General features: G+C 50.6%; 1 protein-coding gene across 1 annotated transcript in view; it reads right to left on the reverse strand.

Moving 5' to 3' along the window:
- Positions 1-24446, reverse strand: part of Ccdc88c (coiled-coil domain containing 88C) — a 119296-nt gene that overhangs the window by 30754 nt on the left and 64096 nt on the right. The window contains exons 11-16 of the mRNA XM_021202268.2: positions 13125-13271; positions 12433-12577; positions 7330-7514; positions 5949-6086; positions 3537-4598; positions 533-660 (exon numbers count right to left, since the gene is read on the reverse strand). Of these exons, the coding sequence (XP_021057927.1) occupies positions 533-660; positions 3537-4598; positions 5949-6086; positions 7330-7514; positions 12433-12577; positions 13125-13271 (1805 nt within the window). The remainder of the gene's footprint in view (positions 1-532; positions 661-3536; positions 4599-5948; positions 6087-7329; positions 7515-12432; positions 12578-13124; positions 13272-24446) is intronic.

Raw genomic sequence — 24446 nt, forward strand, 5'->3', positions numbered from 1 at the left:
ATGACTACATGTTACAGCCACTTCTTAAAGAAGTGTTCTATCACACTTCTCAGACAGGGAGACTCCATCTCAGAAAACCCCAGATCTCAGTCCAGGGTCACAAGGCCAGCCGTGTGGCAGGCCAGCAGCCTTCCCACTGCAACAAACATGTCAAAGCAGGCATGTGAATCTTGTTGGTTACAAATCCAGAAAAGGGTTGCCACACTAGATTTCTTTGAAAAGCCATGCTGTTCAAGGAAAGCAGACCTGGGAAAAACTGCAAACATCGAATTAAAAAGAGAAGTGGTTCTACTTGTGGCTGGGTGCAGGTCAGCCTGGAGCCTAGCAGGCAGGCAGGAGACCCTGGGGTTATTGGCCAGAACCACACAGCCTTTTTATCACACAAAACAATCTCCTTCCAGAGCTCCTGAGACTCCTAGGGCCAAGCCCTGAGCTGCCTAGGACAGACACGGAGTTGAGTCACACAGTGACCCAGAATCTCAGCCTCATCAGAGCAGAGCGGTAGGTAACTCAGGGCGCCCGCCGTCCTTACGCGTCATCGTGACCGTCATCCTCCTGCAGCAACAGGTCCTTGCTGAGGCCGACTTTCTCCAGCTCCTGGTTCAGTTTGTCCAGCTCGCTGCTCAGCTGCTGGCTCTTCAACTTTTCCAGAACCAGGTCCTGCAAGACAGGAAACACCACTGTGGACGGGAGCCTGGCAGGGAGGCTACGGCACCTTGCCATGGCGTCACAGCTTTGGGCCGCCTCGCCATGGCATCACAGCTATGAGCCACCTCTTCCCCAAACCCATGGGTTTCACATGTTTCAGGCAAGCAGGTTAGCTGATGGTCAACTCCAGAATGCTCCACTAAAAGAAAGGGTGAAGAGCCTTTCCCAGCCCTCTTGTGCTGTGAACAACAGACCACATGGCAACAGACAGAGAACAGAACCGGAATGCTCTCCAAAACAGGCCAGACATACTGTTATGATGGCTTTTAGCAGCAAGTATTATTTCTACTAATATGACTTTTTAAAATTATATATTTAGCAAGTAATTGAATATAAAGAAAGGAGATTTTGTTGTTGTTGTTGTTACTGTTTTGTTTTTTTGAGATAGAATCTAAGGTATCTCAGGGTGGTGTTGGACTTGCTATGTAATTGAGGATAAACCTGAACTTCTAATCTTCCTGCCTCTACCTCCAAGTACTAGTATTACAAATATGGACCACCATGCCTGATTTTGTGCTGGGATTCCAACTTAGGAAGAGCTCTTTATGATCGCTAGGCAAGCATGCTTCCAACCAAGCCACCAGTCTCCATGATGGGTGAAAGAGGGTTTTTTTGAGACAGGGTTTTCTCTGTGTAGTCCTGGCTGTCCTGGAACTCTCTCTGTAGACCAGGCTGGCCTTGAACTCAGAAATTTGCCTGCCTCTGCCTCCCAAATGCTGGGATTAAAGGTGTGTGCCACCACACCCGGCGAAAGAGTTTATTTTAAAGCCTGGCTTTGGTTAACCTTTCAGAATCTGGACGATGAGGCCGAGTTCATCTCCACAATCCCCTTGGCTTCCATCTCGCTGAGGGGAGCTATTACCTCTGCCTGAGGCACAGATATCCTCCTACCAGATCATATGCAGAACAGTACCCCCACCATTGCATTTTCCAGCTGGGCGAGCAGCTGGTGCTGAGTAGCAGCTCTGGCAAGGGTTAGGGTTAGAATACCATGGGTCTGGATGAATCTGCACGAAGCAGAGGAGAGCTGACACGTGTTTGCTTTTGACAGCCTTCTAACCTGCCACAGCCACCACCCATACCTAGTGCTGCGATGGAGGAGCTCTAGGTCAAAGCCCTTTGGAGGTGGGCATTCAGGAGACTGAGACAGGAAGATCAAGAGTTCAAGGGTAGCCTCGGCTATATGGAGACTAGCCTGAGCAAGATTCTGTTTTCAAAATAAAAGCCAAGAGCAGGATAGCATCCTGGACTGGTAAATCCCAGGATGGACAGACAGCAGGCTGCGGCCCGGACTGTGGTGACTGCATCACAGCCCACCCTGCCTGCACTCTACAGACATGGACTGTGGGTGGCACATAGGGCTTGAGTCCCTCCCTGGTTCACCTACACCAACAGCTGCCTTTTTATTAACATTGTCATGGCTCTGGGCTCACTGTGAAATCACTTCCCTTCTCTCACCAGGCACTTAGCAGCCTGCTGTCACCTCAGGCTGAGCTCCACAGAGCATCATCTCTCTCCCTTGATCCTGCCACGTGCTGAGGAGCCAGAAGGACGCTCCGTTACAGGATGGTTTAATCACAAGCTAGGAGGAGTCTGGTATCTGATTCAGTGAGCGCAAGACTCCTGGAACAAAGGCGGAGACAAAACCTGCAGGTTGGACCACCCAGGCGCTAATGCTGTCCTCTACAGCTATACCGTAAACGAGCACCCCGACAACCCACAAAGAGAGGCCAAGGGACCTAGAACAGACACCCCGGGAAGCACAGGCTACAATGGTCACACACTTTGGTCCCATTGCTCCAGTTCCAGGAACATATCCTTTAAAAAGTGCCTGACGTGTTCCTGAAGGGCCAAGGATGTCCAGGACCACTGAAGCGGGAAGAGCTGGGGACACTGCTCAGAGAGCATGCTCAAGACTGCGCATGTTCAATCCTCAACGCCAAAGAGGAAGAAAAGACCCCAAACCCAAAACAAAACGGTGGGGAATACTGGAAACAATCTAAGGGGCTTGTAATTACCAAAGTAAATCTGTAGGCTTTAGTATCTTGCAGTCATAGAGAAAGCATGGCTTTGAAACCTGTTCTCTGTGGGGACAGTGACTCTGTAGCCAAGGGCACTTGCTGACAAGCCTGGCAACCAGAACCCAAATGTTGGGACGGCAGACACAGACCCACACATACAAAGTAAATAAATAAATAAATGGAAGAAAAGAAAACCATGACCCAAAACCTGACATCTGCTTCACGTGGGAAAAATATAACGGAAAGTAAAAACACAATAGCTCTGCCATTTGTAGTCTGGAATGGAGCAGTCTTCTGGCGCATGACTGTCTTGGGGTTCTTTTGACTTTTTAGTTAATTTCAGGAAATTTTGGTTTTACCCCAGACTAGCAATATACATGGCTCAATGCTGGCTCTAAGTGCTGGGCAAAGCCAGAGAGCTCTAGCCGATCAGTTACATGGGGCGGGGAGGAACCACAGGCACGGAGAGCTGAGCAAGCTTCCCTTGGGCAGGAGATCAGGTGTGCTCAGCGCATCTTCTACTTACGGAATTCAGTCTACAGTGAGTCCATGGGGGACACAACCTTTGTGGGGGGAGGGACACCAGCATGGAGGCAAAGTAGGAGGAAATGCTTACCACAGGGTTGTCAGTGAGCAGTGAGACCACCCCATGCTTCTCACCCAGCCTCATCAGACTTTTAACTATCACATGCTCAGCTCCAGGGGAAAACATCTCAGGAGGACACACCGAGATCCCCCTCTATTCTAGAACCTCCCCCGCACCCCGAAAACAGGTCCATTTTGCCATTGCCCACACTCAAGGCTCACCTCTCTCAGGGTGGTCAGCGTCCTCGTGTGCACGGTGACCTGCTTGGTGAGGTCCCTGTTGTCCTTCTCCAGCTCCTTCAGCTTGCTGGCCGCATCCCGGCAACGGGCCAGCTCCTTGTCCAGGGCACGGCTCTCCTTCTCGGCCGCCGACAGCTTGGCAGCGCTGTCATCCAGGATGGCGTCCTTAAGCTCCACCTGCTGCCACAGACGTCTAGCCTCCTTCTCCAGCAGTTTCTTGTCCTTCTCCAGCTGGGCCACCTCCTGCTCTAGGGCCTTCCTGTCTTTCTCAGCTCCCTCTAGCTGCTTATTGGTGAGCTGGAGAGAATCTAGGTCTCGCCTCAGGGCCTGGCGCTCGGCCTCCAGCTGGCTCAGCTCCCTCTCCAGGGCCTGAGACTTGTGGGCGCTGCTCTCCAGGCTGTGCTGCAGCTGCAGGTTCTCAGCGCTCACACTCTGGTAGCTGAGCTCCAGCCGCTCCGACTTCTTGCTCAAGGTCTTGAGCAGCTCCACGTCCCTGCGCAGCTCTTCCTTCTCCCTCTCCAGCTGCTGGTTCTCCGTCTCAATCTGTGCCATCTTGGCGCTGGTAAAGCGCATGGCCTCCACCATCTTGCGAAGCTCCAGGTTCTCCTGATCCAGCTGCTTCTTGTCCCTCTCTAGGCCCTCGAGCTGCACAGACACGTTCTGCAGAGTGTCCAGGGACTTTCTCAGCGTTCGGTTTTCCAGCTCCAGACCCTGGCTCTCATGCTCCAGGGCCTCAACCTTCTCAGTGACTGTCTTTAGGGAGGTCACCTTCTTGGTCAGCTGCTCGTTCTCCTTCTCCAGCCGGTGCAGCTCCTTCTCCATTGCCTCTGCCCGCTCTCCCTTCTCCTTGGCCTCCTCCAAATCTCTGTGCAGCTGCTTCTTCTCCAACTCCAGCTGGCTGAGCTTGCTGCCTGCCTCAGTCACGGCCTGGTGGAGGGCTCTGTTCTCCTTCTCCACATCCTTTGTGCTGTTGACCTGCGGCCTCTCCCGCAGGGACCACACAGCCTGGTGGAGGTGGCCCTTCTCCTGCTCCAGATCCTTTATCTATGAGCAAACATATTAGGCATGACCCAGACTGCTGCAGGAACCTCCACTAGTGATCTAGGTTCATACAGGGGCTTCTAAGTAGAAGCCGCCCAAACCCACCCATGGCTCATCAAAACACACTCAATACCGTTGAGTATGATCTTAAACCTAAATGATACATCTTTCTTTAAAATGTGAGTGATTCCCTTGGTCCACTCTGTCGTGGTCAGCTGGACCCAGTGGACACCCTGCCCACCTCCATAACCTCCTGTTGTGGCACATTCTGTCCCCCAGTGTCTTCCTGAAGCACACACTGAACAGGCTGCTGCTCTCTATGCCTTGCTCCCTTCCTGTGTCTTCTCAACCTCGTGGTCAACAACCTTGTACAATGGCACTAAAGAGGCCCTGCACTTCTACCCACCAGCCCTTACCTTGTCTAGTCATAAAGACCCCGAGCCTGCTGCCTGGTACATGCCTTCCAAGCTGAGCTACATGGACAGGGACCCACCTGTGCTCATCGTATACAGTGCTGTCTGATCTCTCCCCACTTCTTATCATCTACAACAGAAGCTAAAAACCTAAAATACCAGATAACCCAGCTTTACTCTTTATTCTCCACTTATTTCTGCCCAGAGTTTGGAGATGTCCAGCGATCTTAGAATGGTCCGGTCCTGATGACACCCCTGAGTTACTTATCAGTACCCTGACACTTCAGATGGTGGAAGCAAGCAGAACCCTGCAGGTGTGCCAAGGTCTCACCCTTGTCACCAACAGCTTTTAGAAATAAGTCATAGTCTTGTGTGCTGCAGAATGTTTAGCAGCCTCCACCCGTGTCCTAGTTAGCTTTAACTGTCAACCTGACACAGCCTCAAGTCAGCAGAGAAGAATCACAATTGAGGGACTACCCAGGTCAAATTGACCTCTGGGGATTGTCTTATTTATTGATGTAAGAGGGCCTCATCCACTGTGGGCAGCATCATTCCCTATGCAGATAGTCCTAAGCTATAGAGGAAAGCTAAGTAAGCATGAGCCTGAGAGAGCCAGAGAAGAAGCATCCTCCTCCACTATTCCTGCTGTAGGTCCTTGGCTGTGTGTTTCCTGGACGTAATGCTGTGTGGGATACCAAGCAGGCCTGCCTACAAATTCCTGCTTCCCCGACATCCCTTAATGATAGGCTATTACCTGTAAGGTGCAACCTTTCTTCCTCTATACTACATTCAGTCATGGTGTTTGTCACAGCCAAGAACTCTCCTATTTCCTTCCCAGTCAGAACAGTCAGAACTGTCTGGGGACACTGCCCAGTGACATAGCCGCCCTCCTCAGCTCCTTGTCCGCATGTATGAGTGCAACGGTGGTGGCTGTGCCTACCTGCCTGGCCCTGTCCGCCTTCAGGGCCTCCATGCCGCTCTGTAGCTGTTCTTTCTCTCGGATCAGCTCCTCACTCAGCATCTCCAGGTCTTGGTTACTCTGCTTTTCTCTCTCCAGCTGCGTCTGTAACTTTTCAATCTGCAGATGTAAAGATACAGCCTGTGACAGACAGTCAGCCTAACAGGATGAGGTGTGTTTAGACAGATACACAGACAGACAGACCCTTCTCTGCCCAGGTTATTAATAATACAGGTCCGTGAGGGGACAAAAAAGGTCCCAGTGTCGCTCTGCAGCAAAGTATACCTTCCCTCAGTCACTGGCCTGACATGACCTGCACTTTCTGTCTGGGCTAAGAGAAGTCACTGGGCAGCAGAGTGCTGTATGTCCGTCCAATCTACTCCATGTCTTGCTTTTTTCCCCTTGACCTCCTCCACTTCTGCTCAGGGTCAGACCGCATACCCAAAGCACATTCCCGACAAGGACTGTACGGCTCCCTTCCCCTTCCTTATGCTTGGTGACACTGTGCAGCTGCTCAGGTCCTGTCACCCTCCAGGTAAACCCATCATCGAGTCTTGTCCCTTCTGCCCACTCTGCTCCCTCCTTCCATCCACTGCGCTGCCCTAGGCCAGAATATATTGTTCTATCTGGACAATTTCCCTCCCGTCACCACCTACCAACACCAGGCTCTGATGGGGGAACCCACCAGTACCCAAGCTTCCTAGGACATGAGCTCCCTACGTAAGAGTTCTCCTTATCTTCGTTTGTATACAGAGAATAGGCTACAGGGCAGAGGTGACCCACACTGTGCTTAGCCCAGCAAGAAGATACCCCAGGCTTTCCTGCCTGAGAACCCATGGAGTGGTAGAGCCTTTTCTTCAATGTCAGCTCTTTTTTTATATTATACAAGATTAGGCGCCCATTTATAAAGATATTCTCTGCCTTAAGACCACAGAAATCTAAGAGACCAAATCATGTGGTTACTTTTCCCATTTTTGCTTTGCTTCAAAAAACAAGGCATGAGATAGGAGTGTCTCCTATTCCTCTAAAGGCAGAACAATCCTGGAACAGTGAAAATGTCACACAACACTGAGTATTTAAAGGGGGGGTAAGTGGTGAGAAGGTAAATGCAGCTAGATGGTTCCCTGAGATCCTTTCCACAGCAGGAAATGTGCGCCACGCCCCACGAAGAGGAGAGAAAGCAGCAGAGGTGGGGTCCCTGGGAACTGGTTTCTTCCCGGCTTGTCCTCCACCCACCACTGCCCCAGGAGCCTTATATGGGACTGCGGAGCACATCAGGAGAATACAGATGTGAGACACAGGTCCCACAGGAGAACCTCCTCAGAGTGTGGCGGTAGATATGTCAAGGGCCCTGGAAGGTCACCTTCTTGCTAAGCTGCTGGTTCTCCTTCTCCAGCTCCCCACACTTGAGGCTGCTCTCCTCCAGCGCCAGTGACGTGTCCCGCAGACCCTGAATGGTGCTCTGTAGGCTCTGGTTCTCCTTCTCCAGCTTCAGGATGCGGCTGGAGGCGCACTCGTTCAGCTCAAACACGAAGGATTTCCTGGAGGCTGGAGGGCCGAGTCCGTTAAGACCTAGCATTTTGGGAACCCTGCTTCTACCTTCTGACATAAGGTGAACCTAGGCTTCCCCTCTTGTTCTCCATTCTCATCCCAATATGACTGCTTCTTCACCACCCAACAGTGAGGTCCCCTGCTGGCAGAATTGGGGCCCACTCAATCTAGAACTTAAGGAGAACTCAGATGACCTTGTGGGACCTGGGTCACCTCACTGCTCACCTGACTGGCTCAAGGGCCACAGACATTTTCTGTGCTCACTATGGGAGCAGTGGGCATTACGCTGCTCAGCAGAGAGGGCAAAGTGATCAGCTGACTGAGGGGGAAGGGAAGCTGGGCCCGTGAATATCTGCCCATTGTTGGACAGCCTGTGCTAAAATCTTGACATTAGAGATTTCTTCCAACTTTACAATTATGTTGAAGGAAAAGTCAAACCATACATGCAAGCTGCTTTAGACTTCTCAGTGAGACTAGAGAAAAGCTCAATGTTTTAAAAGTCATCTACTCTGCTTTTAAGCAACCCAGCACCTTCTTGGGGGTCAAGAACTAGACTTTTCCTTCTACCGAGCAGATGCAAGGCTTCAGGTAAGTCACAGAGCTTCTCAGGAGGAACAAGGTAGGCCTGACACACCCTAAGGAAACAGTCAGGGCTGTTCCTCAGTCCCCAGTCTGCCCACCCATCAGAGCCTTATTACACTGTACAGTGGAGGCTTATGCTATGGCTCTGTATTGTAATGCTAAGTACTGCCCCCCTCCCCTTCCCCCAGATCTGACTGCCTCAGGGACAAGGAAATCCTCACATAACCAAGTGGGGCTATGTGACCGTGCTCCTTAAACTATTGGTTAAATAAGGATGCCTGTAGCCTATGGCCTATAGGGGGCAGAAGAGAGGTAGGTAGAGCTTTGGTTACCAGACTTGGGGTCTGAGGCGAAGACCATGAGAAGGAAAGAAGAGGAGAGCCGAGAATAAAAAGAGAGAAGATGCCATAGGTAAGGGGCTGTGAGAACTGGCCATGAGGGCTGGCCAGCCAGAGTACGAGCAGCCCAGATGGAACATGGCAAGTTTTATCTCAGGGTTATTGACAGGGAAGTAGACAAAATAGCATAGAGGGTAGATATCTGCCCCTCTCTAGTGTTGTTAAGGCTTCTTATAAAATAAAGGTTTTGTGTCTTTTCTTTGGGAACTAAAAAAAAAAAAATGATCAAAGGTGGGGTAGAAAACTTTAATGTTCATTACAACCCTGTGCTGCAGATGGTCTGTCTGTCCACTCCTGACTCCAACGCATCACCCGGGGGCTGAGGGCCACAGCAGAGGCATCCACGCATGTTCAAATGCTATGTGTGATGCATGTGTTTGGATCCTTGGGCAACTATAAGGACTGAGGAGTGTATCCTCTGCAGTGTTATCATCTATCAGAGCAAAACGGTACAGACCCAACCAACAGGCTAGACCACCCTAAAACCACAATGGCAATAGTGGAAGGGGGTCATGACAACAACGTAGTACGTCCAATTCCGGCATCAACGTGGGCTCAGAGATGCTCCAGAGGCCTCCTCTCAGCTAAAGAAAGGAACCTAGCCATAATGGATCCTGAAGACCCTACAACCACACTTTACTAACCCGGCATGACGCCTAACTATACTCTAACGACTTATCCTGTAGAGAACTCACCATCAAAACAAACAAACAAACAAAAAAAACAAAAAAACAAAAACAAAAACTCACATCTCCTTGCAACAGACAAGAGATCATTATAGAAAACCTCAACCGATCAAATTCAGAGAACAAATGATCAGGTGGTGCCCAGGCCCAGGCCCAGGCCCAGGCCCAGCTGACATATTTATAATACAAATCCTGCAGAATTGTTCGCAGCAGAAGAGGGGGTGAGAAGGGTGGCTGCAGGAGCCAGGAGTCAAAGTCCTAGAAATGCCACAGAAGCTACACCATGAAGCCTCATCATGGCTGCCTAAACAAGACCTGGGCAGGACAACGCCAGCATCCAAGCTAACATGCAAGGGGGAAATGACACGCATGGGACGTCAACCTAGACAAAGAACTACAGGCGACTAAGGAGAGCAGGACAAACAGTTGGTCCCAAGGAAGAGCTCCAGTACCCAATGGCCAGCCCTGCAAACACACACACAAGCAACAGTATGTGGGCAGGGCAGAGTGCACTTCTATATTTAGCTCTCTGTGTGTCTGTGTGTGTGCGCGCGCATGTGTGCGTGTGTGTGTGCGTGTGTGTACATGTGTGTAAAACATCAGCTAAAGAAACAGAGGCCATAAATTTGAAAGAAAGCAAGGGGATACATAAGATGAGTTGGAGAGAGGAAACCAAAGGGGGAGAATGATGTAATTATAATTAATTAAAAAATAATTTAAAAAAAGAACCTAAGTAAAGCCCCTAGCCTAAAATAACTCGTAACTCATTCACTCATTCAACCTGTGGCCATGTGGACACATTTCTGTGGAGGTTATTTTGATAATGGTGATATCTATATAAATTTACCATTTTATATGGTTTTTTTGTTTTGTTTTTGTTTTGTTTTGTTTTGTTTTGAGACCGGGTTTCTCTGTGTTTTGGCTGTCCTGGAACTCACTCTGTAGACCAGGCTGGCCTCGAACTCAGAAATCCGCCTGCCTCTGCCTCTCAAGTGCTGGGATTAAAAGTATGCACCACTACTGCCCAGCATTTTATATGTTTTTTAGCATTTTATTGCGTGTGCCATTTGTGTGTATTTGCGTGTGCACGCACGTGCAAGAGTGTGTGTGTGCGTGTGGACGCAGAGGACAACTTGTGGGTGTTGCCTCTCCCCCTGGGCATCGAATTCAGGTTGTCAGGCTTGGCAGCACACACTTCTACCTGCTGAGCTGTCTCACTGGCCGCATGTTCGGTATTTTTAAAGGTTCAGCACCATGACACTAGGAACACGCACTGCTTGGCCACTATCAGCACAGTCCATCTTTCTCATCCTTCCATGCCAAAACTTGGGACAGAATAATATTCATGTTCCTACAGCTCAGCAACGGCACCAATAGCAAGCGACTTGTCACTAACTAAAGCAAGCTCCATGCTGAGCACAAAGGCTTGCTCATCAGACCACCCAGCAACCAGGACTCACAGCAACATAAACGAGGCTAGGTAGGGCTATAAAGCCTATCTTCTCGCATGTCCACTCGGGACAGTGATGGACGCTACAGTTTAAGGGCTTGGTATCACTCCAGGTTACTCAGTTATCAAGCACAGAAGTCTGCTCTTTAGGCTTTCCAAGTCTTTCTGAGAGGCCACAGGCGCAGCTCAGTGGTAAAGGATATGCTCAGTATGTTCGAGGCACTGACTTCAATCCTCCATCCAAGAAGAACAATCTAAAACATCAGAGGCAAGCAGAGCTCAACCCTAGCCATTCAGGATATTGGGGCAGGGGATCACCTGAGCCCATGAGTTTGAAGCCAGTCTGGGCAGCATAGTGAGACTAGCCAACACTATCATTAAGAATAACTCACTAGCCCAGAGAGACAGCTCAGCAGTTAAGAGCACTGGCTGTTCTTGCAGAGGACCTGGGTTCAGTTTGCAACACTCACATGGCAGCTCATAGTCGTAGCTCCAGTTCCAAGGGATCCAAGACCCTCTAGATTATATACGTGGCCAAAACAAGCACATAAGTCATGTTACCAGTGAGTCAAAGGGCATGGATGTCACACAACCTGATGACCTGGGTCTGAGCCCAGCACCCACACAGTGAAGGAAGAAGCAATTCCCACAAACTCTCCTGACTTCCACATATGCATACACATATAAATAAATGAAAATTTATAACAATAATAATAGAATAAATAAAACATGTCCATGTCTGAACCATAACAGGTTCATAAACTATACCAAGCAGTGTGAACTGATCAGGCCTTTGAAGCTGGCCCTGAGGGCTTGAACTGCCTCTCCAGCCCACCAGGAGGCAGACTTGAAACTTCATAGGACAGACAATGCCTTCTCCCACCCTGTGTGGCTCCCAGGCGCCTCACTCAGCTTCGCACACAGGCACCAAAGCAGACACAACTCCGTGTCCACAGACACAGGTTAACTCAATCCTTTCAAGTTCAGAGCTGGTTAGAGTACTGGAAGAAATGACCTTGGCAGTATTCTCAGGGGCCTTTTATCAGTGTCTTTCAAACCTACAATAAGCCAACCGCCCACGCCGGCTCTCTAAAGTGCTAAGTCAATACTAACTTGCCATCGGGTGCATGGGAAAGGTGAACAAAGCTATTTTCAAACACAGGAATTGGCTTATTGTTTGCTGGGCTCTGGAGCTTCCTGCTGTAGTGCTGACTGGGGTCCCCCACCCTTCTCATAATGGACACCTTATCTCAGGGTACCAGCAGAGGGCAGCAGCACTTGCCAGGAAGGAGGACTCCCCCCATCCCCCTCCCCCAGCTGGCAGGGAAGATCCATAAAGAGCCTGGGAGTGGGGAGCAGCAGCCGCCACTTAGCATCCCCACCAGGGTGACAGGATAAGCAGCAGCCATCCTGCCCAATTATGTAAATGAACAGTACAAATAATGTCCAGGGTACATTTATAATAAGGATTAGTGACCACTGGGGACACTTCCTGGTGTCAGGGCTTTCTGTCATCGGAGAAGAGAGCTGTGATCTGGAAGCTACTGAGAGTGCATATGGGAAACCAAGAAATCCCAACACTTCATTTGTAGTTTACTTCCGGGCATTGGGGCTGCCAGGCCACTTATGTTTCCCCTGGGAAGAGCTGTAATGAAACAGCTCCAAATGGCACTTGAGGAAATGACATTTACTTGTGGAGAGTGGGTGGGTTGCTAGGGGACTTGGAGCCAAGGGCTCCGCTCCGGGGTAAGCAGTGGTGGCTGAGACGGGCTGGATCCCGGGCACTGGGCGCTGCCTACCGTCAGACATGTCCGCGTTCTTGGACAGCTGTTCCAGCTCCCAGCCCAGGTGGGCTGACTCGTTCATGCTCTGCTTCTGAGCAATCTCCAGAACCATGTTTTCTTCCAGCAGCTCCTCAATTCGTTTCTTGTCTGTATCCCGATCCTAGGGCAGAAAGAGGGAAAAGTGTGTGGACTCAGACTCGCAGTATCTCCTCCCTCCACAGCAGGAGGACAGCATGCTTCCTGCCAGACAGACAGCCACCACAACAGGGACTGCTACTAGATAGTCCCGTGACATTTCTACTTAGGTCAAGAAGGAAGTCCTAAGGTCTCAGTGAACACTCTCTGAACATAGGGACACAAGAACAGTGCACTGTGATAGGTGCTCCGGTGATGGGCACTTGTTGGCTCTAAGTAGGTCTCTGCAGCCAATGCTCAACCGCTGAGAGCCACCGAGGACCCTTGAAAAGGACACACCTGTGGTCACTTTTGCAGAAGCAACATAAAAGTCAGGTCCCACAGGTGTCAAGGACAGTTAAGTGCCCACTCAAGCCACTGAGATTGTAGGCTCTTCTTTCAGTCAACAAGCTGCAGCTGACACATCAGAAGAGCCTGCCCTTCCCCACATGCCCGGGCTCCACCGCTAGTCCCGCCCCTCCCCATCTCCTCCCCTCCCCCGCCTCCACCCATGGCACCCGGTCCATTAATACCAGTTCCAAGTCATGGAGTTTGGACTTTAGCTGTAGGTTCTCTTTCTCCAGCTCGTGCACTTTATCACTGCGAGCTCGGGAGGCAGTCAGCTGTTCCTCCAACATGGCCTTGGTCTCAATTAAGATGATGTTGTCTTCCCTCAGCTCCTGAGGAGGAGCAAACCATCAGATAAAAGGCCAGGGTCAGGACCACAGGACTTCTACACAAAGCACTTTCAGGACGCTGTAGCCAAGAGCCAGTCCAGGAACACCCGGCAGGATGCCCAGTTCTTGTCACCCTCACCTGTGCCCTGGAGGCCAGGCAAGTGGACTCTCAAAGAAAACTTCAAGACTCGAGAAAATATTCAGTGGTCCTGGAGTGTGCATCAGTGGTAAGGTGATTGCCTTGTATGCACACGGTCCTGGGTTTGCTCCTGAGCACAGCAAACAAGGGACGGATGGCTTTGAAAAGGTGATTGCCTTGTATGCACACGGTCCTGGGTTTGCTCCTGAGCACAGCTAACAAGGGACGGACAACTTTGAAAAGGTGATTGCCTTGTATGCACACGGTCCTGGGTTTGCTCCTGAGCACAGCTAACAAGGGACGGACAGCTTTGAAAAGGTGATTGCCTTGTATGCACACGGTCCTGGGTTTGCTCCTGAGCACAGCTAATAAGGGACGGACGGCTTTGAAAAGGTGACCCTTCCTCCAGGTCTTCTACAAGCCAGATGATCCTACACTTGGACCCCAGTAGGAGGGAAAGTAGTCTCTGGTGACAGGCCTCAGTTTCCTTTAAAAAGGGGGGATGGGGTACCTGAGAGTCCACAGAGGGGAGGGAACCCAGGACTAAGGCAGATCCTCTCAAGTCAGGATTTATGCCAGATAAATTTATGTCTTCACAGAGGCCAAGTCCCAGCACAGCAGGGCAGGCGGATATGACCCCACAGTCAGGGGCAGGCACAGACTGGCTTCTGCTGGCAGCACAGAGGCCAGCCTGTGTGCCATGCCTGTGAGACCTCTTCTGAGGTTCTCATGTCCCATGAGTCCTTCCCAACAGTGCTTGGTATCCTCGGTGTGTGTCTGTCCAGGATGGACGGACAGACTTGCATTATCTCTCACATGCCTTCACAGTTTATAAAGTATGCACACTGGGAACTGCCACCTTCCTTGGTGGGAAGGATTCTCAAGACTTGCCACACGCAGACTGCAACAAGGACCAAGGCTGTAGCTTCCTCTTTCCCACCAAGTGCCCACTCTCCCACATGGGCCTGAATCCGAGCTTCCTGGTATGGGGAAGCGCTCACAGACATGGGCTTCATCAAACCTGGTCCTGGGGAAGCAGCTCACTGACTCTTAGGACTCCCATGAGCCTCTAGAGACTCCATTTTCAACAAAGACCACAGCACTGTGGCTGGTCCGGCCTTACCTGCTCCTCGCAGCATCCTTTGGAGAGGAGACAGATCAGGGTCAGTGCCCTCTACAGATGAAGGACCAACTCCAGTACAGTAAGGAATGTGCCCCAAGTCACAAACCTGCTTAGGGTTAAGGCTGGGTTCTCTCTCAGGATGGAGGGTTTGGACTTTGTCTTTTCTCCATAGAGAAAATGTTAATAAGAGGCCCAGACTGCCTCTTATGACATTAAGACAGAAAAATGGGGGTGGGGAGGTTTCCTCAAATCAGCAAGCATCCGGTTCATTTTTGTGGTCATTATCTACCCTGTGTCTAATAAGGTCTACCCACCAGCACTTCCAGCCTCTCGCTTCTCTTATTCAGTAAGCAACCACAGGGCAGCTTCCACTCCTTAGGCATACTGTGAGCTCCTTACTCAGTCTTCAAAACCCATCCTGAATGGGACTCCCTCTGGGGACTTGGTAGTCTCCTTTGACCTGTTCACTAGATCAAGTCAGGTATTTCTGGGTTTCTATCCTTCCCTGTTCCTGCCCTGAGGTAATGGTGGCTGTCCTGTCCCCACTCCTGGAACTCTTTGGGGCAGGACTGGTACACTTCTGCACAAGGGGAATATGCTGGCCCTTGAGGGACTCAGATATCCTGAGTCAGAGGATATCTGAGTCACAGGCAGAGACAGCACCCAACAGAACCATCTCTAAGCTGCTTCCGTACTGTGTGTTGGTACTCCCAATGCTCACAGTAGTAGACAACAGACATAACCCACCCTGCCTCACACATCAACGACTTCACCAGACAGAGCAGCCCTGAAGGATGCTATGTTCAAGTTCCAGCGGACCAAAAGTTCCACCAGTGGTCTGCAGGGTTGAGAGGGCTGACTCCGTTGCTCTGGGCAGCTGTCTGAGGCTGGCATATCTATCTGCCCCAACCAGAAGGCTGTTATCAAGCCCAACCCCACCCAGGGTGTTTATACAGCCAGAGGTTAGACTGGAGAGTCCTCTTCTGATCTGCCACTGTGACGAGAGAGAGAGAGAGAGAGAGAGAGAGAGAGAGAGAGAGAGAGAGAGAGANTCTATCTGCCCCAACCAGAAGGCTGTTATCAAGCCCAACCCCACCCAGGGTGTTTATACAGCCAGAGGTTAGACTGGAGAGTCCTCTTCTGATCTACAAATATAGAGAGAGAGAGAGAGAGAGAGAGAGAGAGAGAGAGAGAGAGAGAGAGAGAGAGAGAGAGAAGCGCTGTGTGGCCTCTCAGGCTGGATCTCTCCACCTCACTAAAAATGTGGGTTAATAACGTGTATACAATTCTCAGCACGCAATGTCCGGAATCGCCAGCTGGCCAGGCACAAGCACTTCACACCTGTGAGGAACAAAGTTCGTCCTAACAATCACCCATGAAACAGCTCCCTTATCAACAGACATAAAGTGTTTTGCAAGGGCTTGGGGTGTTGCTGAGCAGCAAATGCTTACATGAAGGCCTGAGTTCTGGTCCTAACACCAGAAAAACAAAAGCAAACAACAACAACAACAAAAACTGGTTTCCAGGAGTACCTCTTGATCCCCACAAACAGCAAACACCAGAGGGGATATGGAGTCAAAGAAACGGTCTCCTTCCCAGTGAGCTTGGGATCACAACACACAATGGCTCCTAGCGTCCACTGCAACAGAAAACCCAGGGGTGCTGGGGGAAGCAAGAGCTGGGCCACTGGGCACATAGCAACAGGTCTCTGGCTCCTTCCTACCCCGACTCTAGAAGGACGATCCCTCACGCCATGCCTCACTCACTTCTAAGTTCCACTGCCACGGAGAGTAAAGGGCAGGATGCGCTCCATCCTCAAGGCTGGCCGGCCGGCCTGCCTGCCTGCAATAGGACCTGACCTGAAGAAATGCAGGGCCAGACCAGAAACCAAAGAGCCCTTCTGTCCTGTTCCACCTCGACAGATCTCATCACAGTCCCCAGAAGCAACAGGGCTGAAGCCCCAAGGCAGAAGAGAAGGCTGCCCACCCAGCACCTGAGTCCCCCTCAGCAAGCTCCCTGGAATTTAACATTCCTCACATGATGCTTAGCTGCACATGAACTGTGGGAGGCTGGGGTCTCTCCACAAGCAACCCCAGTTCTCCTGCACCACTCTGCTATGCCCCCTTTTCCCCTTATGGTCAAGGCTCCCCACAGTCTCTGGCAGCTGGTCAGGGCTCTGGAGACTGCCAGACACATTCCGATTCCAGACCACTTGCTTAGCAACTGTGATGCCTTTTCTTGTCTGAAGAAAGGAGGCTGCTACACCTCACAGGGTCACTGTGGGCCTTAAATGCTATGGGAGGGGCCTAGAGCTAAACACAGTTTGGGCTCTAGAGTCACTACTGCCCACCTAAAGGCTGCACTGTGTTCCTCTTCTGTAAAGGACCAGAGAGCAATGCTCTCTGTCAGAGGTAGGGATGAGGTATCATGTTCCAATAAAACTTCACCCATAAAAGCCAATGGTGGGCTGGATTTAATCTAGAGACTACAGTTAACTGGCTTCAGAGTAGAGAACCTCATTGGTACAGAGGCACAGTACGACACAGACTATCTTCCCAGGCTATCTTCCCAGGCTCACAGTCTGGTCAGGAAACAGAAATATACATTACGGTGATACTGTATTTGACACACTACCCCGAAAGAAGAGGCAGGCTTATAAAAAGAACTGTGAGACGTGAGATTGGGGACATGACTCGCTAAGCTCACAGACTCAGCCCTGTTCCGGCCCAAAGCTGACAACTCCTGTATGAACAAGGAGAGGTGGCAGCCTGGGAAGGGCTTGTGCAAAGATGCAGAGGACTGGGGCACAGGATGTGGGGTACAGCAAAGGAAGAGCATCACATCACCCCAACGATGGAGGGGTACTGTGTGGACCACTGGAGAAGGCCAGGGAACCGAGTACCATAGCCAGCTTAGATTCAGGGAGGGCGTCTGTGCGTGGATGCTGGAGTAACCAGAGCAAGCCAGCAGGAGGCAGTGGAGAGTAATGCACAGGCAGCATGCAGGGAGGTGGGGACCTGAGTTTACAGGATGCCAGGGAGCCTGACCCATGTGGGGCGGGGTGGGGTGAGGAGACAAAAGGGAGGTGAACTGCTGCTTGGGCTTAAGCACCAAGTGCAAGGAAACGATTGGGCTCCACAGTGACCACAGGCTGCTATGGAAGGCAGACGATGATTCTGGACTCTTTAACTAAGACTGCAGTGGATGCAGCTCTGAGAGGGATTCAACGCTCAAGGCACTGGGTACTTATCATCAGTGAGCCCTGAGCACCACCCGCTGAAGGTTAACAAGCACATCCAGGAACCTCACCATACAGGGTAGTGAGTGAGTCAGCCCGGAGTCACCACACAGTGTCTATCCCTTCCTGACCCTGGGCCCCACTGCTGTTGTGTGTGGTTCTAGAATGGGGGGCACTAGGTATGAAACACGATGGAACTGATCACTAACCTGGGTCCTAAGACCGGGGCCTTGCTAGTGACCCACCCATCTCTCTGGCTGCCTCTTCTCTGCAGGACCTGTTCCAGAGCATTTATCTCCACTCAGGGGTTCCCTACAGAGAAAGGCTGGCTAGGATAAGCTGCAGGCATGCCTCTGTGCCTGGGAGGCCAGGGCAGGACACGCCCCTCCTTTCCTAACAGGACAAGACTTGCCCCACATTTGGCAGGATAGCATACTGCTGTGCCTCAGCCCCTCTGATTAGCCCGAAACTTGCACTTCTTAGGAAGCTGTTGGTCTGCACAGTACAGGGGGGACCATTGCCACTATGCCCAGGGTGCACCCAGCACCCGGGCATCGGCTGTTAGCCTTGGGCAGAAAGTAGAAGCCAATCACAGAGTTTTCAAAGGGAGTCCCACGGGCTGGTGGTGTGCCCGGTGGTGTGCCCACCCCTCAGTTCCTCCTGTCTCTGGGTCGTTATCCTGCTCCCTGCCAATCAGTTTCAACCCTTCTGAGAACTGGACCAGAAGCCAGGGAAAGACTGTTGGAGTTTAAAAACAAACTGTAAATCTGTGGTCCACATTTGACTAAGGAAAGCTGCCCGTGCACCCGAGTTCTTCCTTTATCTTCTCCTCCCGCCTGGCACTGCCACACTCTTCCTCTGGGGATCCGAACTGGTGCATTTTCAGGTCAGACAGAATGTCTGTGTCACCCCGCCCCTAGTACGGTTACTCAAAAGCGTCACAAATGTGGCTGGCTGACTGGAAGCCATAGCCAGACTGTATCTCTTATCTGTATCCTATGCTGCTTGGGTGAGCACTGTAACTAGGCTCCCTCTAGTCCCAGGAAGAGTGAACCATAAGCGTCTCTCTCCCCTGCACTCTCCCCAGAGCACAATACCCTGCATGGCAACTGCTTCGTGCTGTGGTTCCCAAGGATCTTGCCTCTGTTAGCTAGTGAGGAATCCCCAGGAGGGCTGGAAGCCCACACAGACAGAGCCAGCCTCTGACCACGGACAGGTACTGAGTTCCGTATTCTCACCTGTGGAAGTGAGCATCCTCCATCCAAGAGCCTCAGTCAAACAGTATGTGTGGTCGTGTGAACCTGAGATTAACCTGGAAGCCTCATGCACTCAAGGAACAGTGCTGTTCCTTGCTGGGAGTTACAGTTCTTTCTTGAAAAAAATAAATAACAAAGCCTGATGGGAAAGTACTGTGGCCTGTGGGTTTGTTTTTATAAGTGCCTGCAAAATGTGTCTTAAGGTCACTTAATTGGGAATTCCCAGGGAACAGTCTTGACCAAGTCCATTGTGGTCAGTATTTAAAAAAACTTGCTTCAAGTTTGGCTCAAAATGGTGGAACTGGTTTTTCTCTCATGAATGAATCTGTAACCCTAACCCTGATTAATAGTCGCCTATAATCCTAATATCTCAGGAGGTTGAGACAGAAGGATCCACTCCAGGCTACACTTGTAAGACCCTGTTTGAAACTGGCGAAGGTGCAGCAGCACAGGCGTGCAGAAGCACCACCTACCGAGACAGAGACGTCTGAGGCTGCTCCTCAGAGCCTCAGGAATACAGGAATTCAAATTCACTCACTCGCATCCTGTCTGTCTGTCTGTCTGTCTGTCTGTCTGTCTGTCTGTCTGTGTGTCCAGAAGGCCAGAGATGGTGCTGAGGAACTTCTCCAGTCCTTTCTACTTTATTTAAAAGGCTCACTGACTAGAAAGACTCGCTGGCCAGCCAGCCCCAGGGATCTTCCTGTGTCCAGACCACAGCACCAGGACTGCGGTGCAATGTGAGCTCAGGACCTCCCGATGCTGTAGCTAGACTACTGAGCCATCATCAACCCTCACCTTTTGTGCATGTCTATTTTTTATACATATGGGTGTTTCACCTGCATGTGTACCTGTGCTACCCAGCGTGTCATGCACAGGAAGTCCAGAGAAGGACGCTGGCTGTCCTCTTCTGTCCTCTACTGTATTCGCCTGAGATACAATCTCCCACGAACCTGGAAGGCACGATTTCTCTACCCACAAACCCTGTCACTACTTGGATCCTTACAACTGTAAAGCAGCTGTTCTTACGCAGTGATGGTCTCAGACTCGGCTGTCTATGGGATTCCTCTTTTTAATTGTTTGAGACAAGGTCTTGTACAATTCAGGCTGGCTCCAGACTTACTGTGCAGCCAGGAATGACTCCTGATCCTCCTGCCCCTGCCTCCTAAGAGACGAGATTGCAGGTATGTGCCCCACCCCCCATGAGTATGTGGCACCACATGGGTATGTACACCCACACAGGCATGTACTGCCACACCCACTCACCTTACCCTGTCTCTTCTATCACTAATATTAGGTTATAAAAAATATAAAATGTACTGAAAAGTCAAAATTACAATGGTCTACACCTCCACACACATCTCCCTGATTCTATGATGAACATTTCAGCATACTTGCTTCATCTCAAGCCTAAGCATCTACCCTCTGCTCTAACTCCTCATTTTTACCTCCAGATGCCCACACCTTGTGCCTTCTCTAACCTTAGGACTCCCACAGGTCAGCCGCAATCTACACACTCTCCTACACAATCTACACACATTGGTTTAATGGCTTAGAAGCAATTCTTACTTCTCCCTGGAGAACTATTAGTTACTGATGGATGCCGGGGAGGAGAGTATGTGCCTTAGCTGTGTGCTCCATGGTAAGCCAATCGGCTGCATTGGCCAATTCCACACCCACGGTCACGCAGGCAGTCTTGGTTAAACTGTGGTCCCAAAACAAAGCAAAGGAACACGAACATGGAACAGGGACTTGTTGGGAGGACTGGCTGGGGTGAGTAACAATGCATTACACGCATGGTTGAAATAGGAGAAAATTAATTTAGTTAATAATAATAATAAAAAAAAATTTGGGCTGGAGAGATGGCTCAGCGGGTAAGAGCACTGACTGCTCTTCCAAAGGTCCTGAGTTCAAATCCCAGCAACCACATGGTGGCTCAACCACCCATAATGAGACCTGATGCCCTCTTCTGGCGCGTCTGAAGACAGCTACAGTGTACTTATGTATAATAATAAATAAAATCTTAAAAAATAAAAAAAAGATTCTTAAGGAACTCCTAGGGAAAAGGTATTATTACAACCCTTGAAAAAATGCATTATCACAATAGTTTCAAAAATTCTGAGCCGGACGTGGTGGCGCACGCCTTTAATCCCAGCACTCAGGAGGCAGAGGCAGGCGGACTTCTGAGTTCGAGGCCAGCCTGGTCTACANAGTGAGTTCCAGGACAGCCAAGGCTATACAGAGAAACCCTGTCCCAAGAAACCAAAAATAAAATAAAATAAAATAAAATCTGATTTTTACATTAAGTTAGATATAATTAATTAAAAATAAACTTAGACCCATTAAAATGAACTGTGCATTAAGACAGCACTGGGCCCCTGACAAGAAGACGCTCAACACTAAGAGGTGCTTATAGGCTCAGGCCCAGCCCTCTGATAGGAGAGCAATTATCCTAATCTCTGTAGGCCCAGACAACACCAGGAACTTCAGGCAAAGCAAGCTACCCAAGCTCTCTGGGCTGCACCTGAACTTAGTGGCAACTTACTCCCCTTGAGTGAACACTGTGTGCACAGGCCAGAGGTGGCCGGGGACAGTCTGTATCTACAAGATGCGCAGCAGTCACCAGATCTACAATGCAGTGCCAAGAGAGAATCCAGTAAGCATGGTTCCCCAGTCCCTGGTGTGGGCCAGGACTGTTCCAGTTGCTAAGAACATATATCTACCAGCAACGTAAACAAGCTCCTTTCCAGAAAGGCCTTCCTGGCTGGGCCCAGGGAAGTAGGGAGACAGGCTTGAGTGCCAGTCCAAAGGAGCTTCTGAGATATACACCACATTCCACTCAGCAGACCCTTAAGACGGTACATTGGCTGGCTGAGCCCCCAAAGCCCTCCAAATTCACTTGCACTGTCTACCATGGCCATACCAGGACTGAGTAGTCCTGACCTCACCCTACTGACTGCCACGTTTGCTGCTTTCTCCAGCTTCCCAGAATCTGATTCCTCCTCTGTACGGTACTCCCAGCCTGTAGCTGTTCCCCACCACCAGGCTCCTCTTTCTCACAGTGGCCTCCCCAGGAAAGCATTCTTGGTCCCTCACCATGCTCTGAGGGAGGGCCCTCTTGTGGGGTTCCCACAGAACACTTGGACATCACATACTAACTGCAGGCTTGCTCACTTGCTTCTCGGCGGACAGGGAGCTCTAAGAGGGGACTGATGGTGTCCCTGCCACTCCCATGACGGTCTCCACACTGCTCAGTCAACATCACAACAGCGGCAAAGTCAATCCCATCCCACACCAAAGTATTCCAAGTGTGGAGAGGGCAAAGGAGTCACTGTCCTACACATTCTCTAGGGGCAGCTCACACAGCTGCTGGGAATTCTTCAACACAAGAAGGAACATCCAGGTACTGTGTGCTCTGTCATTACCCAAGTCCTGAAGTCATATTCATGAGAAGAGCATGCTTCTCCTCTCAGGCCCAATTCATGGGGTAGCTCTGACCCCACAGTGTCTGCAAACCATGCATGTTATCATCGCCTGCTCTGAAAGGTCTCATGTTAGACACATGTATCCGTTCTTACTCTTAACAGAATGAAGGAGAAACCCAAAGAACTACTTACTTCATGATAACTTCCTATGAAACTAAGACTCCCTGCAAACCTCTTCAAAGCTGAGGTATTCCTTGTTCAGAGGACATGACTCCTACTACATCTACTACATCATCATCATCACCATCATCTCAGCAGCAGCAGCAGCACCACCACCAATAACAACAACACCGTAGCAGCAGCAGTTCCTAGCACAGTAGCTTATCTGCATGGAGGGAGAAGGTTGGGACAATGTTGGAATGAACATGAAGTCTAAGTCTGGGTCTGGGTCTGGATCTGGGGACCCACCCACCTCTGGGGAACAGAGTACTAGGGTGAGTTCTGGCCATCACACTGTACTCCTGACCCTGTCTGGGTACCTTTCGAGGTTCAACTTCAGGGGGAGCTGCCGAGGCAGCAGTTTTTGAAACTGTACTGTACCACGCCTGAGGCTCCAACGGTGGCATCTGAGTGTGCACACTCTCCACCTGCAGCCCTTCTTCAGGCTCGACCTCACACTTCCTCAGGCAGCCAGGGAGCTGTCCCCAAGACAAAGGGGGGCCTGGGCTCCCGCTCCAGCTCCTTGTCCAGAATCCAAGATGTCTTCTTAGCAGGGAGCAAAGTGAGTCACTCAGCTACTCACATTCCTCATGGGGACACCGCTGAGTGCTCTGGGAAACACTGCTCAGCCGTAGCCTTTAGAGCTCATCTCATCAGCCATGGCTACAGCTGGAGGGTGAGTGTGGCAGCAGGAGAGCCAAGTCCCACAGCAGGGAGGACAGGAGGGCACCTAGACCTGTGCTCAGTCACCCCAGAAGCTACCAGGCAACCAGGAAGAAACACTGGGGTTTCTTACAGCAAATAAGTGCCCTTAATGAGTGCTAAACTCTAGTCTCTGGCGTTCACATGTTGTGAGCAGTCATTCAGTGTCACTGCCCAAGGAGGGGAGGGGGCAAGATTCACAAACCTTCAGCCAGCAAAGGGGATCTAGATTTGCAAAGATATCGCAGAGCACGACCAGGGCATCAGGGACTTCCCCTGGGTCCCCTTGATTTGTTCATCCGGCTTGACCTGTAACTTGCACAGGATTTAATGTAAAGCCTTGAGCTGGGCTTGCTAGCATGCACCTATAGCCCAAGCACTAAGAAGGTAGATGAAAGGTACCGGAGCCCAGGCATTCAAGGCCAGTGTGGGCAGAAAAGCAAAGCCCAATCTCAAAAAAGAACACACACACACACACACACACACACACACACACACATACACATGCATGTGCGCGCACACCCACACCCACCCCCCGAGACAGAGAGCCTGGGGGCATAAAACCATTTGCTACATAAGACTGACAGCTCAAGTTGAATCCCTAGAATCCACATCAAGAACTAGACGCAAGGGGGTGGAGAGGTAGCTCAGTGGTTAACACTGCTCACTGCTTTTGCAGAGGACCCAAGTTTAGTTCCCAGTACCTATGTGTTGAGCAGATCACAACCACCTTTAACCTCAGCCTCTGTGGGCACCCGCACACACATGCACATAGTCCCTGCCAACACACACACCACTGTACATATATGCGCATGGTTCCTACCTACACACATACGTTAAAAATAAGGTTAATCTTTTAAAAAGTTTGTGAAAGCCTGATGTGACGGCACACATCTGATGTCACAGCATCCCTATAGTGAGAGGTGGGAAGCAGCCTGTTGAACACAGCTGTATAACCACAGAAACCAGAAACACACAGACATGGACAGACAGACACACACACACACACAGCGTGGGGTGAACACAGCCGTATGACCACAGAAACCAGAAAGTCACAGACACACAGACAGACAGACAGA

The sequence above is a fragment of the Mus pahari genome, chromosome 7 (genome assembly GCF_900095145.1).
Source record: "Mus pahari chromosome 7, PAHARI_EIJ_v1.1, whole genome shotgun sequence".
In the NCBI taxonomy this organism is placed as follows: Eukaryota; Metazoa; Chordata; class Mammalia; order Rodentia; family Muridae; genus Mus; species Mus pahari.